The sequence below is a fragment of the Micropterus dolomieu genome, linkage group LG08 (assembly GCF_021292245.1).
Source record: "Micropterus dolomieu isolate WLL.071019.BEF.003 ecotype Adirondacks linkage group LG08, ASM2129224v1, whole genome shotgun sequence".
Taxonomy (NCBI): domain Eukaryota; kingdom Metazoa; phylum Chordata; class Actinopteri; order Centrarchiformes; family Centrarchidae; genus Micropterus; species Micropterus dolomieu.
In genome coordinates this window covers 14,471,166-14,488,603 of record NC_060157.1, presented here as the reverse complement: position 1 = coordinate 14,488,603, position 17,438 = coordinate 14,471,166, and the positions used below count along the sequence as shown (strand labels likewise).

The 17,438-nt window shown below is 42.1% G+C and overlaps 1 protein-coding gene across 1 annotated transcript in view; it reads left to right on the top strand.

Annotated features, from left to right (window-relative positions):
• The first annotated feature begins 4,090 nt into the window (after window positions 1–4,090).
• The window catches only part of samd10b (sterile alpha motif domain containing 10b), a 51,814-nt gene continuing 38,466 nt past the window's right edge, over window positions 4,091–17,438 (top strand). Inside the window, exon 1 of the mRNA XM_046055834.1 lies at window positions 4,091–4,338. Within this exon, the coding sequence (XP_045911790.1) occupies window positions 4,326–4,338 (13 nt within the window). The 5' untranslated portion in view covers window positions 4,091–4,325. The remainder of the gene's footprint in view (window positions 4,339–17,438) is intronic.

Here is a 17,438-nt window from a genome sequence, read left to right as displayed (position 1 = left end):
AAGTGCTCAGAGAGAGATCTAGCACAAGCCCAAGACACTCCTTTTACATCATGTTATTAGCCACAATCTGGCTGTTTGCAGTGCAAACATACTGTTTTTGTGTTAACAGCTGGTTTCCAAAATGTACAGTTCTCTAAAGATCGGATGTGGCAACATTGTTAACTCTTGGCATGATGAGGACACGCCACATGTGATGGTAATAAAAGTTTAAAGGCATCATCTGTTAGTTACAAGATGTAAGGTATTGGCCCGTATGGAGAGACCAACACTCGCTGTGTTCCCATCACTCTTCCCTTCCACAGCTGCTTATCACCAAGATGATTTAACCGAACTCTCAGCAGAAGCTCCTGACTGCAGAGTAAAGATATCTACAGAGCAAAGAATGAATATAAACAATAACTATTCCCTTGAGCTCCTATTCCCTCATGTTTATCTGTGCTGTGCCACAGAGCACTATACAAACATTTTCTTTCCACAAGAGTTGCTTATGTTTTAGCTGCTACTGACACCCAACAGGCCAGTGCTCAGCAAGTCGTACCCCATGATCTCTCCGCACTGACCATCCTCTGAATTAAAGATACAAGCTTTGACTGCTCATTTTTTTACAGGACAAAATATCCTTACAGGCACACACTAGCACACTTCTAAATTGTGTACAAATGTGTCTCTGCATGTGTGTGTATGTCTATGACCATGGGTGTGTGCTTGAGAAAGAGAAAGACATTTCGTTTAAACATAAAGGTATTTGAATGCGTCTGTATGTGTATGCAAGGGTGAGCGTGTAGTGCTTTCACTACCGGTCAGCATGTGTTCTGGTGAATCCCCACGATGGACCAGCAAGTCCTTTGTTCACTGTTGTTCATCCTTTGATGATCCGGTGCATGGCCTTTAGGGAGGGCCTTCATCTTCCAACACAGACTGATGGACTGTCTTGAAGTCTTTCAGGGACATATCTTTTCACTGTTCTACAAAAAAGCACCAGCGCTGAGTAGTCTGCATGCATCTGAATGCCAGCAGAATCAGTTAGCTGGGTATGTTGTGAGATTGCATTGACAGAGACGTGCTCACAACTTAGTTAGCTATTTGATGGGAAAATAGCGGCTGACGTGGGTGTCTACCGGGGGACGGCTGTTTTTAGGCTTTTCCACAAGCATCCGGGGGATCTCCTCCTTGTGTCTGTTTCTTGCTTTGTGCAAAGACCATGTGTTTGCATAGATGGTAGCCCACACATGCTCTTGACTTTTCTACAGTTTCACTGAAGCTCACCACCTTAAAGGGGCACTCCGCTGATTTTACTCAAAAAGGTCAGTTTACCAATCATGGAGAGTACTACTTAGAATATTAAAACAGCTGTATTTTGTTGTCTGTGGTTCTAGAGGAAGCTTTCTAATGTCTGAGAAAATGACATTATCATTCTCATCTCATCATTCTCAGGTTGGGCTTGACACTTTAAAGCATAGAAAGAAAGCCTGCATTACAAATGGAGTGTGCAGAGTTTGAAAGATGTGACAGTAATTTTTATTAACAGGCAGGAAAAGGCTAATGAAAGATGTTATTTAGTTGCATTATAGGAATCGTAAAACAAAGACCTCAAAATTAAACAAGCCCTCTAAGCCCTCTAGATCGAAACATAATAGCATATTCTGATCTGACACCCCATCAGCAGGATGACATTATTTGTCTCTATACGTGTCATTTACACTGGGTACGCTGGGGACATGTCCCCACCAATTTTTTAAAGCATAATTTGAAAAAACATTCTGAATATAGCTTGCAGTTAAATAACGCAGATAAATAATGAAATGCCTTTATATAGCCTAAATATAGAAGAAACAAATGTGCATTGTCCAAAAGAAGTGACTTAAGCCAAAAAAACAAAACAAGCTACTGATTAGAAAATGTTTGTCTGTGACAACAAATCATGGTGCATTCCAGTTGTACGGTGAAGTCGGAATTTCTGAATTCCTAGTCCGAAATTTCAACTGGAACGCCCTCTTCAGTCGGATTTCCTTCTCGGAAATTCGGGAGAACCGCACTACCTGCGACTTTGTGCTCCAAGATGGTTGCTCCTTATATCAACAGTGAAAGCTGTAGTTTAAACTGTTTATTAGCACTTGTGTTACTATGTTTAGTATGAGTACCCTTATCAACCGGCGCTGGTAACAATGGCTAACCAGGCTATGTTGGCTGAATGAGGTTTTCCAACTTATTAACTGGAGGTAAATGGATCGCACCATCACTGTTGAAAAAAAGTTGTGATGTGACACTATACTCTATTTCAGTGTGGCAAGGTTTAGCAAAAAACAACTTTGTTAGGTTTAGGGAAAGATCTTGGTTTCGGTTTAAATAATTCTTCTTCTAACACAAGCTTTTATTAGCTTAATCACTGAACTCACCATGCCTACATTTGGGACAGGCGTCCATATGGGACAGGCCTATAATTCCTTTACCATGCTGGTAAATCTGAACGAATAACACATCGGTGCTCATTGTGTCCGTAAAATGAACTAAACAACTGAATCGTGGAGAATCTAACTAATCGAACAATGTGTATCATGTCCATATTTACAAAAGTTTATATTTATAGTATGCACAATCTAAGCAGCTTAGAACTAGCTCAAGCAAGTGACCCAGTGGGCTTTAAGAGGTTTTGTACATCCAGAGAACTTCTTATTGAGACCTGCATTTATTTGTCAAAATCAGCTACACCAGGCCAGTAAAACTGGACTAGGCTTTTAATCAAAATTCTGCGGTATATGGCCACAGCCTTTGTCACTTTAAAGTAAATGTCGTTCTGGGCCACTTGCTACCAGTTTCAATTATAGGATTGGGTGTTTTTGGAGCTTGACTCTACTAGGGACTAAAAGTCAGGATATCTCAAACTCTGCTGCTTCAATATTGACCATTCTTTTTTAAATCCTTTTTCCTGCGAGACGCCCAACTTTATGGAAGTGCAATACATAATTTTAGCAGAGAAATGTCAACCTTGTGGGTCGAGGAGTACAAGTATCCTACAGCTTTAAAAAAAACTTAAATCAACAGAAATCTTCAAAGTGTTTGCCTCTGAAGCTAAGTTAAAGTAAACACAAAGAGCTGCATAGCAAAGCTGATCCATATTGTCGACTTGCTGGCTGACTTACTTGCTCTATTCATGAATGCGTGGCTTGTTTATGTTAGTATGAGACGGGGGTTCACTTTTGAATTTGCATGGCTGCATAGAGAAGTAGTGGTGAATGCAAGACGATGGTTTGTGGCTGAAAGTTTTCAACCTGCTAAAGTAAAAAGACAAGGTACACACAGCAGCTTTCATTGCTGCCACTGTACAATAAAGGAATACCTTCTCCTTCCTGTGTTTACTTACTTTACAGTGAGAATCAAAGACAAGTATTTCAGAAGATCTCTGAATTTAAGTTTTCTGGAAAAATAGGAGGATTGCACTCCTTTTGATGATGAGTTTCTGTTCAAAGCACAGCCTGCATTTCCTAAATCTCTACAATTGAGGTGTTGAGTACGATTTTATCAATAGTCATAGAGGAGAAAAGTATGAGAGTACAACCAGCTTGACAAATGTCATAATTTTAAAGTGTGGATTGGAGAGGCAGACAGAGTTATTAAAATTACTGATACCCATGTGAAACTGACTGTACCATATTTGTGTGGCTAAGTTTTAGCATTGGCCAAAGTTTCAGTTCACAGTAACTGCAGTAATTATAATCAGTACACTTCACACCAAAATTAAATTTGCATGGGACAAACTGTATAGTGGACAGGAACTTTAATATTATCATTATGGTTGTTTTGACAGCTTTGTGCCACACACATTAAGGAATCATATTGAAAGTTATTTCTATATGATGAATTATATTTTTCTGGAATGTATTTAGTTTTAAAAAAAGATCCCAAGTAATGTTCCTGTTGTAGCCTATGGTTGCCATAATGACTGAATGGGGCGTTTGAGTGCGTGCCTGTTTGTGTGTCGGGGCGTAAGAGGGCCTGTTTGCTGGTGTCGGGGCGTAATGACCTTTTGTCTCCGAGCTGTCAGGTACGGAGAGGGAGGCGGAGATTCAGAAGGAGCCGCTTCATATCGGACTGGTCCCGGCGTCCCGGACAACAAATGGCCGTGAACCGACAGAGAGGCAGAGTGTGATCCAGGTTTCTCTGGTTCTCTCAGTGCGACTACAGTGAGAGCTGCCTCCATGCCCACATAGTAGGTTAGAGAGGGCAAGAAGCGCTCTTTATCCTCACACTCAGTACATTTCATTCATCTGGCAGAATGATGGGAGAGTCCTGTTGACACCACGGAGAGATATACGCTGAGACCGACTATGGCTGTGGACGGTAAGAGCGCTTACTATTCCTTTCCCTTCTCTAAAGCATATAACAAGCCCCACAGTATTTAAGCAGGGACTTAACGTGGCACTCAAAAATTACTTCACATTGACCATACAGCACTTTCAGATTGTTTTAAAATCTCCCATTAGACCTCAGCAGTATATTCAAACAGGATTTCCATAGGGACATGTGCTTATTCTGAAATTAGTTTCTTTAAAAAACGCATTGAAATATGGACAAAAGCCTTACTGTATGCTGCAATACAGGTATAATTTCCTTGATTTTAGAATAACCTGCTGTATCTTCATTATACTGACCAAAACAAACCATCAAAGTTGTTTCTGACCATATTTCAGATTTATTTTCTGTCAGGCTAACTTCAATTTGACATAATCCACTTAGAAACGAATGAATGACCCATGCAGTCACAAAGCTGTGGAGCTGAAATTCATCTACATATAAGTGTTTAATTCATGCAATGTTTAGGAGTAGCCTATATTAATATTCATTGCAGATAAGCCCACAGATTCTTTGGTGTACTGAAAATAGAACAATAGGCCTATTGAAGTTCAGTGCTTTTCGTTGGTCATTTTGTAGGTTACTTGATGTTCTATATTTGTGGGCCAGCACCTGCTGCACCTGGATAAATTACAGCCAGTATCCAGCTCAGGAATACAGCAATGAGGCAGCATATCTTTGTTCTTCATTCTTGTGTTTGATAAAAAGCTGTAAACAGATGCTGTGAGCGGATGTGCTCTTTTGTACAAAAATAAATATGCTGTTCTGTTGTGTATGAAATCAAAGTAGTGGGGCCCCAGGACTTGACCAAGGTGTGTTTTTGTTTGTTTTGTCGAAGTGTTTTTTTCTTACAATAATTTAAGCAAAACCATAACCAAATGCATAATCCAAACCATTTTATTAACTTAAAACCCAAACAAGCTCAACTGAATATGGAAAATATTACAAATTTGCTATAAAAAAAAGGCATCAGCTCTTGTTGTCTAGACGACAAAAATGTGTTTGAATTAGAGCTGCAAAACCAATTACTTTTATTGCAGATTATTTTCTCAACTAATCAATTAATTGTTTGGTCTATTAAATGTCATAAAGTTGTTTGCTTTGTCTGAACAACAGTCCAAGACCCAAAGATTTTCACTTCATTATAATGTAAAACAGCGAAAAGCAGCAAATCGACATATTTGAGAAGCTGTTGACAGAAAATGTTTGGGTTCTCTGGTGACTGATTGTGTCGTTTGGATATCACAGCAAATCACCAAAGTTCTGCGAGAACAAGCTGACACTGATCAAACATCTTTGCAAATGAGATCACGTTCATGCAGCCTCAGTCTAAAACAAATGTGTGTTTTGAGCCTCTGAGATATACTGTAAAGCCATTAATGTTCTATGTATGAAAAGCTCTTTAGCATTTTTCGATTGTTTGTGTTGTTTTTGTTGTTGTTCTGCCCCTTTCTCTGCCCAGTGCTTGGATGGCTGTTGTTTCCTCCAGGCTAACTAACTTAAGTGAAGCCTAATCAGTGCCTCTCTATGCTCAAGGGCAATAATGTGTGTGTGAGAGCATCAGTATGGTGCCAAGTTGTTTTCCATCTGTCCTCTGTCTACTAAAGCAGGTTAGCTCTTTATTAGCATGGCTGCAGGTAGGACACTCAGTCAGATATGCATATATGCACAGTGACACATTGGGCTATCTATAATTAATCCATAGTTTACTTAAGCATCATTAATTTACTCAGTGCCTTGGGCATTGATGCCACCCTGACAATGTGCTATGCCATTTAAACTTTGAAGAGTGTTGGTCCTTATGAAGACATACACAGTTTGAAGACATACACAGGGCTTGATTTAGGACCAGATTCACTAAAGCCACTTTTCGACCAAACACTTTTGAAACCAATACCTTACTACATACTTAAACCCTAGATATGTTTTGCATTTCGACCGCAGAGAGTACTCTCAAATGCAGGCGGGGTTGTTACCGGATAGTAATTGCGTCAACCACAGGAGTAGTGTGACATTGTATCTAATGTGACACAGTAAACAAATGAACAAACAGTGAATGTTTTGTGTTCTCTCTTCTCAGTATGTGGATGTTTATTACAAGGTGTAATACAACAAGGTGTCTTTAAGTCTCGGGTCAGTGTGCTAGGTACCTCAACAGAAGGGTAACAAAAAAAATCGGGAAATTGAGTGGTTCTGCTGGTTTCATCAACAACGTTTGCCAATGGAAACAATGAAAATAACCGTTGTAATGTGTAACAAACTGAACTAAATTGAGCTGGACAGCTTGGTGGAAACGTGGCTTTACACTCATCTTGCATTTTAGGGCAGAGACTCGTATTTGAGAAGATTTTGTCTGAGATGTTGATCTTTTCACAATATTTTATGCTATTTTATTCAGAACTGGATTACCGAACTGTTAGTGGGAATGTAATCACAAAAAATAAAAGTACAAAAACTTTGTATATGATATTTTGAACATTAATATAGCAACAAACTACTAATATGTAAAGAGTAATGGTGTCCTCAGCAGAGAATGACATCACACTCCCTAAACGCGTGTTTTCATCTGAGCTTCTCCCATCTTTGTTTTGGTAGCCGGTCTGGCCGAGCATGCACGTTATAGTGCATGTGAGTCCTTCACTGTGGAGAGTGATACAATGGTTGGTTATTGTTTCAGTTAACACCATGAACTAAGGATTTCTTTAGACCAAACAGAGTTGGTGATTGCTGGAACTAAGGAAAGACTAACAACGATGGTTTGGGTGAATTTTATTTTGTTTCTGTCCAGTTTGAATGAAATGTATATGTCCAGTTTGAATGAAATGTAATGTATACCTTGCAGATCAATGTAACAATGATCTGCAAGGTCAAAATCCTTATTTTCTCAGTGGAGTCTGGTGTGCCGTAGTGCCCATTTGCTTTGGTCTGAGATGATGGTGCTCTAGTGCGACATTTAGTGGCAGTGAATGGTTCATACAACTGCTTTAAATTAGGAATACTAATTACTCACACAAATCCTTCATTCCATCCTGAAAATGGAGATAGAGCAAGGTTAAACCACTCCACATTTTACTGTAAGACATCCCGAATCCCAATTTGTTGACTGTGAATGTTTTAGGTGGGGTATGTACAGTACAATAGCTGAATTGATTGATAATGTTTGCATCCATTTCCATTTGTCAGGAGGTTGCAGTGCATTGTTATGTAGGCTGTCAGCTACAGGCCTGTGACACTATCAATTACAAGGGGTGATCTGCATTTTAAATGGTATAATTTTTTTTTCATTTTTTTTCTCATCTTCATGTAAATTGCAAAGAGAATTACAGTCTCATTCTTGCTGCCTGATGCACAGTGAGTCACGCTATATAATTATACCTCCGTGTTTGGCTATTCAGAGTGGATGAAATTTATCAGACGTTTACTTAAATCACCCAGGACATGTGGCTGTATTGTCATATCTGAGATAAGCAGCCATACAAATGATGCCACTGGGCCACTGTATTGTCCAGTTCATAACATCCAGGAGCAGGGATTTTTTTTCAGAGGAGGAAGAGAGAGAGCGAGTAGCATGGTCCATCCCATATTTACATTAAGACTAGACATGTGTGCAGTTGTGTGTGTGTGTGTGTGTGTGCGTGTGGGTGTGTGCGTGCTTGCGTGCTTGCGTGCTTGCGTGTGTGTCCACTCGAAGGAGCAGGCCTGACTAAGCTCAGCATGCAGGATACCCAAAGAGTTGGGCTGGTGCAGAGAATGCCAGGGTGGCTTCCATCCATCCGTTTACAGCTAGACATATGTGCACAAGCTGGATCTGAATCCAAAAACTATTTATTTATTTATCTCAAACCCTGTGTCTCTCTGAGCATGTGGGCAGATAGTCCACCGTAGGAGGGTCGGTGGTGTCTATTTTCTGCCTACATGATGGACATGTGAGTAGGAAGGGGCTAACAGATATGGAGAATTGTGTATGCAGTAGATGTCTCCCAATAACAAAAATGAAAAACACTGATGCCTCTCCACAGAAAAGTATTACTGGAATTAAACAGAGAGTAAATTTTTGCTGTGTTAAATCTAGGAACTGGCAACTCTAGTCAAGGAACGGTCTCATCTCTTTAACGTTGTTAACCCTTTCCTCAAAACCCCCATAGCACACAAACACACCCTTTCTTCTGATCAGGTCACACTCATGGGAAATAATAGCTCCTTTCCAGTGTGGCGCTTCCGCAATGCCACAGGATTCCAATTTGTATGTGTGCATGTGAGTGTGTGCATGTTTTTGGGTCCATGTGAGTGTTTATATTTATGTGTGTGAACTTGCAGATGAAGCAGAAGGCGAGCCAGCACCTCAGGGGGTGGGATGGTGGGGGAGACGGGGGTGTAGATTGTTAGCTTTACACAGACAAATACACCCTTTGTTGTTTTCCTGGCATACGTTGCGTCGTCTGCTGGAGACAGCAACCATTTGGCGCAATTGGTGTTGGAGCCAAATGTGTTTCTGGCCTCTGTAGTAAAATAATATGGTAATAGTGTGTTACCCTCTCAGTTACAGTGGCTCAGAGGGGTCATACAGCGATTTTACGTGTGTGTGTGTGCGTGTGAGAGAGCATACAAGCTGTTAACCTCTTTCCTCTGTCCATCATCATCCCCTTCCTCCTCACAGAGGGGAGTGTGTCACTCAATAAATATAATGCACGAGCAATCCTCTTGAACACACACACGCACACACAATCTCCCGTCATCCATCATCAGCTCTCTGATCCACCACAGCTCTGCAGCTGCACCTGTCCTGAGCCTGTGGATATAAGACTCACAGAGAGAGGAATAAAGACAAAGTGGACAGTGGGAGGAGACAGAGAGGGGTGTGTTTGTATAAACTGGGACAGTGCCTGAAAGATCCTTGACTGGAAAAGTATTCATAAATCTTCAAGGATTATGTGATATTTATTACAACATGGGTCTTATTTTTACGATCACCAGCAGTTAAACCAGATTATCTAAACCACTGTATTTGGTGGTAAAACAAAAGTGAGCACCTGTGCAATCACTCATTGCAAATGAAAATTACTACTTAAAATTCAGTAAGTCAAAGTCAACCAGGGCAAGCAGTGTGTAAAGTCCATCCATCCATCGTCAACCGCTTATCCTGCGCACAGGGTTGCGGGGGGCTGGAGCCAATCCCAGCTGACATTGGAAAAGGCACAGTCTGTAAAGTGTAATTGATAATCATTTTACAGTTTGTCTTTGTTTTCTCTCAGGAAAACTGGGAGTTTGTTTAAAACCTGTGTGATCATGTAAGAGTATTCCACTGATTTAGCATTGCAATCCTAACATTATCGTACTAACGGTGGACAGTTTAAAACAAACCGGAACTGGCGAAACTGTGTTTTTTATTCCACACAATGTTACCAACCATGCAGCTTCGCTGTCGACGGTTTGGTTGGAGATTCAGGTTTGAGCTTTGAGCCTCTATCCTCAGTCACAGATGAAGAGCGTGCTACAGAGGGCTGTTAAACTAACTTCTTTCCTACTCCACACCCCCAGATCTCTTACTCGTTCAAGCTTGTAGTCTTCAGCCCCAACTGAAGCTGACTCAATTGTCATCACTTGAGGCAATTATATATGACACCTCCCTGCGCTTTTTAGTGCAGTGCAATGCTCAAAATGTGCTTCTCACGTTGGTTTCACATCCAGCATTAATTGTTTTATTTATTTATTTATTTTTTTTAACCTGTCCTGCCCAGCAGCCTGGTATAGTGTATGATGAGCTGGATACCATATTGTGCCAGACAGATTTTACTTTAACAAGAGAGTATTAATTGTTATTAATATTGTCTGTTTTATTATTTATTTAATTATGTATTGATTTGTCACCGGGCCGGACAGGGGGGCAGACACGGGGATAGGGGGGCACAAACAGACAGCACAGAGAAAGGACAAGACCTCCAAGAGAAGGGGGATGGAGGATGGGGACAACAGGGAATAGCAGAGGGAAACACCAATTGCAGAAAGCAATGAAACCTGCAATAGAACGGGGAGGGGGGCTTGGGGAGGAGAAAAACAACAACAAACAAACAATAAAAAAAATAATAATAAAAGACAGCCAGCCAAACAGCAGCAATAAACAGCTGACATAGTAAGACAACTAAGAGAAAAATAAAAACAAGAAACAGTCAAGCACAATAAATAAGCAACACAGCACAGCCATGAGAGCTGGAATAATAACAATTAATTTAAATAAGTAACTGAATGAAAAGGGGGTGGCACGGTGATGCAGCGGTTAGCACTGTCGCCTCACAGCAAGAAGGTTGTGGGTTCAAACCCCGGTTTCCCCAGCCTTTCTGTGTGGAGTTTGCATGTTCTCCCCGTGTCTGCGTGGGTTCTCTCCGGGTGCTCCGGCTTCCTCCCACCATCCAAAGACATGCAGGCTAGGTTGATTGGTGACCCTAAATTTTCCTTTGGCGCGAGTGGTTGTTTGTCTATGTGTGGCCCTGCGATGGACTGGTGACCTGTCCAGGGTGTACCCCGCCTTGCGCCCAGCTGGTATCAGATGGTATTGGCTCCAGCCCCCCCACGACCCTGTACGCAGGATTAACGCTTGACAATGGATGGATGGATGAACTGGAAGAAAAGCATCAGGAATAATTCTACCAGGAACAACCTAAATTTGTTTATGTATGTGTGAGACTGTGTGCGTGTGGGTGAATGTGTGTGCATAAGCCTGTTAAAGAATGTAGTTGTTAGTGAGACTGGGATGCCACGACTGTGCCACACCGACCCCTACCACAGGCAGGCAAGAACCCCTGTAGCCAATAGGGTTGGGAGAAAAAAACAAACAAAAATATGACTCCCAGATGCACCGCGATGCAAACCCAACCAACAGACCCCACCCCCCAAAAAAATAAAAATAAAAACGACCATCCAAATGCCAGTTGACAATGCAATACCAACGGAACGCAAGAGGCGTAAAGTGCAATTTATACTTCTGCATCAAATCGACGGCGTAGGTTACGGGGCTATGCAGAGGCTACGCAGAGGCTACGCCGCCACCTGACGTGCACCTCCTCAAAAATGTAACTACACGTCGAGTCGACGCGGACCGTAAGCTCTCTGATTGGTCGGCTGGGTAGCCTCGCAATGCCTCCAAGCTGACCGGAAGTACCAAAACAGCAGCTGTAACACAGTGAATCAATATAGCGAAATGACGTGTTTCGCTATCAGAATGTGATCCATTCGGTCGGTAACATTTGAAAAGGCTACACCTGCCGCACATTTACAATTTTACCCCCATTTACATTAGCGGAGGGCTAAACCGGAAGTTAGCCTGCTCGGCCAGCAAAAGTCAACACAGTGGACGCTGTAGTACTGCCAACTAGCATTTGGGGGTGTAATTGCAGAATGACAGACACACCTACACACAAGTATAAATGCATGGCTACGTGCGTAGCCTACTGCGTTGGTACGCACATAGACCCTACGCAGGAGTATAAATGGGCCTTAACCCAGCAGCAAGTCCCAGCCCGGCAGCAAACGCGTCGCGTAGGCCACCGTGCACCCGCCTATAAAAGTCTGCCGTCTCCCTTACTGCCGCAAAAATTAAGGCTGCCCGCGCCAGCCGACATCCCCCATGCACAGCACGCCCCCAGGCTGCCGTGAAACGTCAGCCAAACCAGCAACAAGGCAATATCAACTAGCTCAGCTGCATGCCACCACCACCCACCCACCCGTCAAGGGCCGAGAACTCCAGGCACAAACCCAGAATAAACCCGGAGCACAGCCCTGCCCCGCACCCACACTGCACATCCTGAAAACTAACTTTATACTTCAGTCTCCAGAGGGGTCCAACAACTGGCTGATAGTGAAATGATGAAGCATGGATCTGAGGCCAACGTAGCAAACCAGGGACGCAAACTGGTCCCTCCAAGCCAATGAGGAAATGCCTCCCCCGGACTTCAATGCACAAACTAAACGCCCAGCAGCCATCCAGAGACCCTGCACAGGGAAGGGGGAAAAAAACAAACAAACAAAAAAAACACAATGCATCAAGATGCATCGACAATCGCCCTACAATCCCACCGCTTTAATAACAGTGAAACCACATGAGAATGGCAGAGATACTGCTGGATATTCAGCACTTCCTTAGAAAGTTATAAAACTCTTACAAGTCTGTTTGTTTCATATATCATATAACATATATCAAACCTGCGTGATGGCGATAACTGTTTCTATAATTCACTACCACATCGGAGCATGTAAGCCCCGCCCCCGTGAGCATACCCCCCTCGCTGTTGCAGAGTGGAGTGGCTCACGCTGTACTGTAGTTTATTCAAAGTTTATTTATTCTGAACATGTTGCATGTTCAAATTGCACCAAATGCGGATTACCCTTGTGTAATGCTGAATTATGACACTTAAGACTGCTCACTATAATGGTATTACAATAATTCATTTGAACTAATCCATTAGAGAGTTGGTGTTGATGGAAAACATTTTCAGTGAGTAATTGATCTAATGGATTTGTCTAGTGGTCCTCTCAGACCATCCGCCAACTGTTTTAACCTGTGACCAAGTGTGCAGGGGTGGGATGGACAGAGACTGATGAAGTGGTAAAAGAGGTGAAGTCTGCTTCAGTATAAACCAGCAGTGGATTAACAGGATTTTGGATTCTGTTCTGAGGCGTCACACTTCAACTCTCATCCAGTCTGCCCTCACCGCTAACTTTGCCATCCCCTTAATACATCCAAAAATGATAAGGCTTCATCGTTCCGATCCAGTGCCCTTGTCCCCGGTCCGACTTCTCCCCCTCCTCTCCCTGAATTAGAGTGCGCACAGGCCCATATCCAATTTCTCTTCTTAATTAGCTTTCTGCAAAGGGAGATGGATCAAGGGAGAGGAGATGTAAGGTGCAGGAGATGGATGAAAAAGAGATATGTAATTTTTCTGAAGGATTGCACTAATTAGGTATAATTTCATACAAGGGTTGTATCCCTAATGTACCGCGCTGTTGTCTCTTTCTCCCTCTCTTTTTGGCTGTTTTTTTCCATCCCGCATTATGCCTAATCAACCTAATCAATGTGTTTTTGCCTTTCAGAATAAAGCATTTGTGTGCCATAATTGTGTTAGTGGAATTGCAACTACTCAGTTTACCATTTATGAATATTGTCCATTGTTACTCCCCATCATTACCATCTGTCCTGAGAAAATGAGATAGCGCCAAACATTATGAGACCATGTTCCGGTAACATCCTTGTGTCTTCCATCCTTGGCCAGATGTCTTTCAGCCTGCAGTTTCAAGGAGAGCAGTCAACCTTTCCCCCCACTCGCTATCCTTCCAATTAGAGGCTGCTAAACAAACAGCCTAATTAAGTGTGGCCTTGTGTGATAGGGTAAGCTTGGAGCTTTTCACTCTTTGTTAATAGGTTGGCCTGCTCCTCCTACCAAGTGCCGGGGGTCAGTGGAGCCTCTGGTGCAGATTGCCCATTAAACCAAATGGCTAATGGCTCCTGCTGCACCATAACAAGAAAGACATCCTTGCACACTCAGGAGCACAAGTCACGTTCATCCACTGCAAAAGCAATTACATTGCCACTCACAATCTAGTAGCATGATCTGTGGCTGCGGTTTATATGCATGCATATACAAAACTATCCAAGTATGTGTATGTGTGTGACTTGTGAAATTGAACATGATTTAGACTCACTCCACCCATTGGTCAACCATCTTCCAAAAATAGAAATCAATTTTGGTTTCTGTCTTCCCATCTTATCAGCCTTTTAGCTGTTCCCTTTTCCCACTGCTTCTCCCCTTGCTGCTGCAGCCTATATTTTGCACTTTTAAAAAATGGTCCCACCTACATAAGGTTCACCTTCTGTTCCATACGTCCGTGTGCACATTCCACAGTCTCCCTCTCCTCTCCTGCTGTGTCCCCTGATGTGTGTTGTAATAGTGTCCTGTGAATATACAGCTCTGACAGGGTCTACATGGCCTCCTCTGGCTGTCACAGTGCTGCTCGAATGGGCCCTCAATTTACCATGTCAATAGGCAGCCAAGTGTCAACGTGTCAGTTCCACAGCTGAGGTGGTGAGAGTTGTTTAAATGCAGCTCAACTCTCTGTGACTCTGCCTTTATCTCATCCTCTTATTTTTCTGCAGCATTCTTCTCTCTCAGCTCTCTCTTGTCATCCCTCTATGGTATCTCTGGATTTACATTAAAAAAAAAAGCCCCTCCCCAGTCATGTCCATCGCACAATCCTTTGCATGCTCATTGACAATGTGAGTTTTTCACTTCACAAACCGTTTCCTTTTTTTCCTCACAAACTCTCTAAGCCCAGGGGAAGCTCTGACCAAGATATATAAAAGCCATATGGCGCTACCAAAAAATGCCTTACGCCATGGCAAATGTATGTTGCAGAGATTGAACAGTGTAGTTGAATGTGACATGCATGTTTCTGTTTTGCATGTACTTAAAACAGATTTTTTTGCCTTTTAGCAACAAATAAGAACTGACTCCGACTCTGATTTCCTTAATGTCAGAGCCTAGAAAATGTCCTAGAGGCTGAAGAGATCCCTTTTAGCCTAAATGTAACTCACTAACTCATGTGCTCCCTCCTGACGTCCTATTAAATGATTCATTCTCAGAAAGAGATTGCCAGAGTCAGTCTCTTATACAACACGTGCTGATTTTAAAAGGAAATAATAGTTTGTTTTGATATGTTTCTTGATTTTAAATCCCAGACATGTAGCTAAAGCTAAACTTATTCTTGGATTCCATTTTTCTTGATATCATTGTCTTTCTTTTACCCTAATTTACTTTTAGATTTCGTTTTTAGTTTTGTGGTTGCTTTACTCTTTTACCTTGTACTTTTGTTTCCTTTACATCAAGTGGTGGGAAAACTGGCTGAGACTCCGTGTGCTCTTTGTGTACAATAATGTTCTTTTGAGTGTCTGCACCCGTTTGACCGGATTTTGCTGAAATCCACTGAGAAGAAGCTTTTAGTGATACATGTACAGGCAGCCATGTATATTTGGACTCAAATGGGCCAAAGCAGGACTTGACAGTCGCTTTAATCAATAAAAAGCCATCAGTTTGTCAGCGTCCCTCAGAGCAGTTATTTCTTATGAAACAGTCTTATTACTGTTCACAAACAAATGTCAAGATAGGTAACTAAAACACAATGCACAGAAAATGTAGTGTGTGTCTAATTTACAACTCATACCTCACCAATTGTATGTCAACTTAGACTTTTTCAACGAAAATATATATGTGAATTTCCATCTATTCGTGTGGATCCCTTGGAGACTGTTCTTCCGTGCTGTTTCACACAAAATCCACAAATGTGTGCATGTAAAATGTCTAAAGAAGAAGAAGACCAAACAAAATGCTGTCATCGGCTGCCTGTTAGCTAACGGCTAGCCATGCTCTACTCTCTTATCTATGGTATGTCTCTTTTCAGTGCCTTTTAGCTGCCATATCAGCTTTCTGTTTAGTTTAACCAGAGATATTTGCAGTAAATAAACATAAATATTGTATCACCGCCATCAACTGGAAAGGCTTGGTCTTCCCTGCCCTTTTTTTAGTGTGTGACACAAACCGTCGGATCCAGATTTACTAATACAAATCACTCTACATTTATCTTTTACGAGTTATGTATCTTCACATTTGTTTGAGAATACTTAACGAGACTCTTTCAATCCCATATTTCTTCTTGTTCCACTTCATGTGGCTTTGTCTTGTCCTCCAGTTCTGTTAGGATGTTTTTATAGAACCTTGCCCCAGAAATAGTTGTTATATTGAGTTTGGAATGACAGACGTTCAAGTGGAAGCAAGATTAAACTATTGTCGCGGGAGGCAGCCGAGGTTACTGGGCTGTCAGTCAGAGTTAGTGGGGGCGGGCTCTAAGCTGTCATCCCAGCGTTTTGGTCTCGCCCTACATATCAGGTCACTGGTGCTCTGCAGGCTTCGGGTCTTGGCAGGAGCAACACACACATAAGCAGACACACATACTTCTACACACATAACTCAAGCTCCTCACTCCAACCATTTTCTACTGGGAATAAAAACCGACACGTCACGTATGAAGTTTGCAAGAATGTCTGTGTCGTCAAAAGATGGAATAAAAGCTTTTCAAAACAGATCACCATAGATGAGGCAAATCTTTTGAAAATTTAAAAGCTGGTTTAGACGCCTCTGTAATGGGCGACAGCAGAGGAAAGTGCAGTTACAGTACTGAGGGGTATCGGAAGGGATGGGCTTGAGGATGTGCACCTGATTTGGCTGAATATGAAATAATGAAGGGTTAGATAATGACACTCTTCTCTCTTGTCCTGTCTCATCTAAAGTGAAATGGGCCCACAATTCCACCTATGTATTAATTAATCAGTAGATGTAAGCCTATTGACACAGACAGACAATTATTGCCGCATTGTTAACATGACGTGTCTGTAGGATAATTGGAGTGTGTTTAAGTTTGTGTGTCTGTGTGTTTCCGTATGTGTGTGCAGTTGTCTGTGACAACTGAGTAGCTGGATAATAATAAGGAAATGGTTCAGTGGAGTGGAAGAGAGAGTAGGAATGAGAGCTGGTTTGGCACTTATATGTTGGAACAGAACGGCTGAAATCGCTGTGACACACACCATGAGAAGTGGCAGTGTCAGCGTTAACAAGCAAGTGCACAAACACACACACACACAAACACATACACTCTGACATGGATGCGCACACACTGAGGTTGATTAATTGGTGGGTCTCTTAAGAGGAGCCCAGAGCAGTCTCTACTTCACTGTTCTGTCTATAAAACATCTGGCGTCATTAGCAGACAACATTAGGGGAGTTATCAATAGAGAACTAAAGGTGTCTGAAAAACTGACATTGTAGGTGCACTGTGATGTATTTGCCACAGCAAATGGGCAAAGGAAGTAATTTCTAAATCACCTGATTACACTGACTATTATTGTATTTACTAGGTCTGTCCCCGACTAAGGATTTACATAGTCGAATCAGAATTGTCAAGTCTAGCGTACTGTGGACTGATATTCTGTTTGTGTGCGGCAATTGCGGGGGGGGGGGGGGGGGGGGGGAATTAAAGCTCTCCAGTAG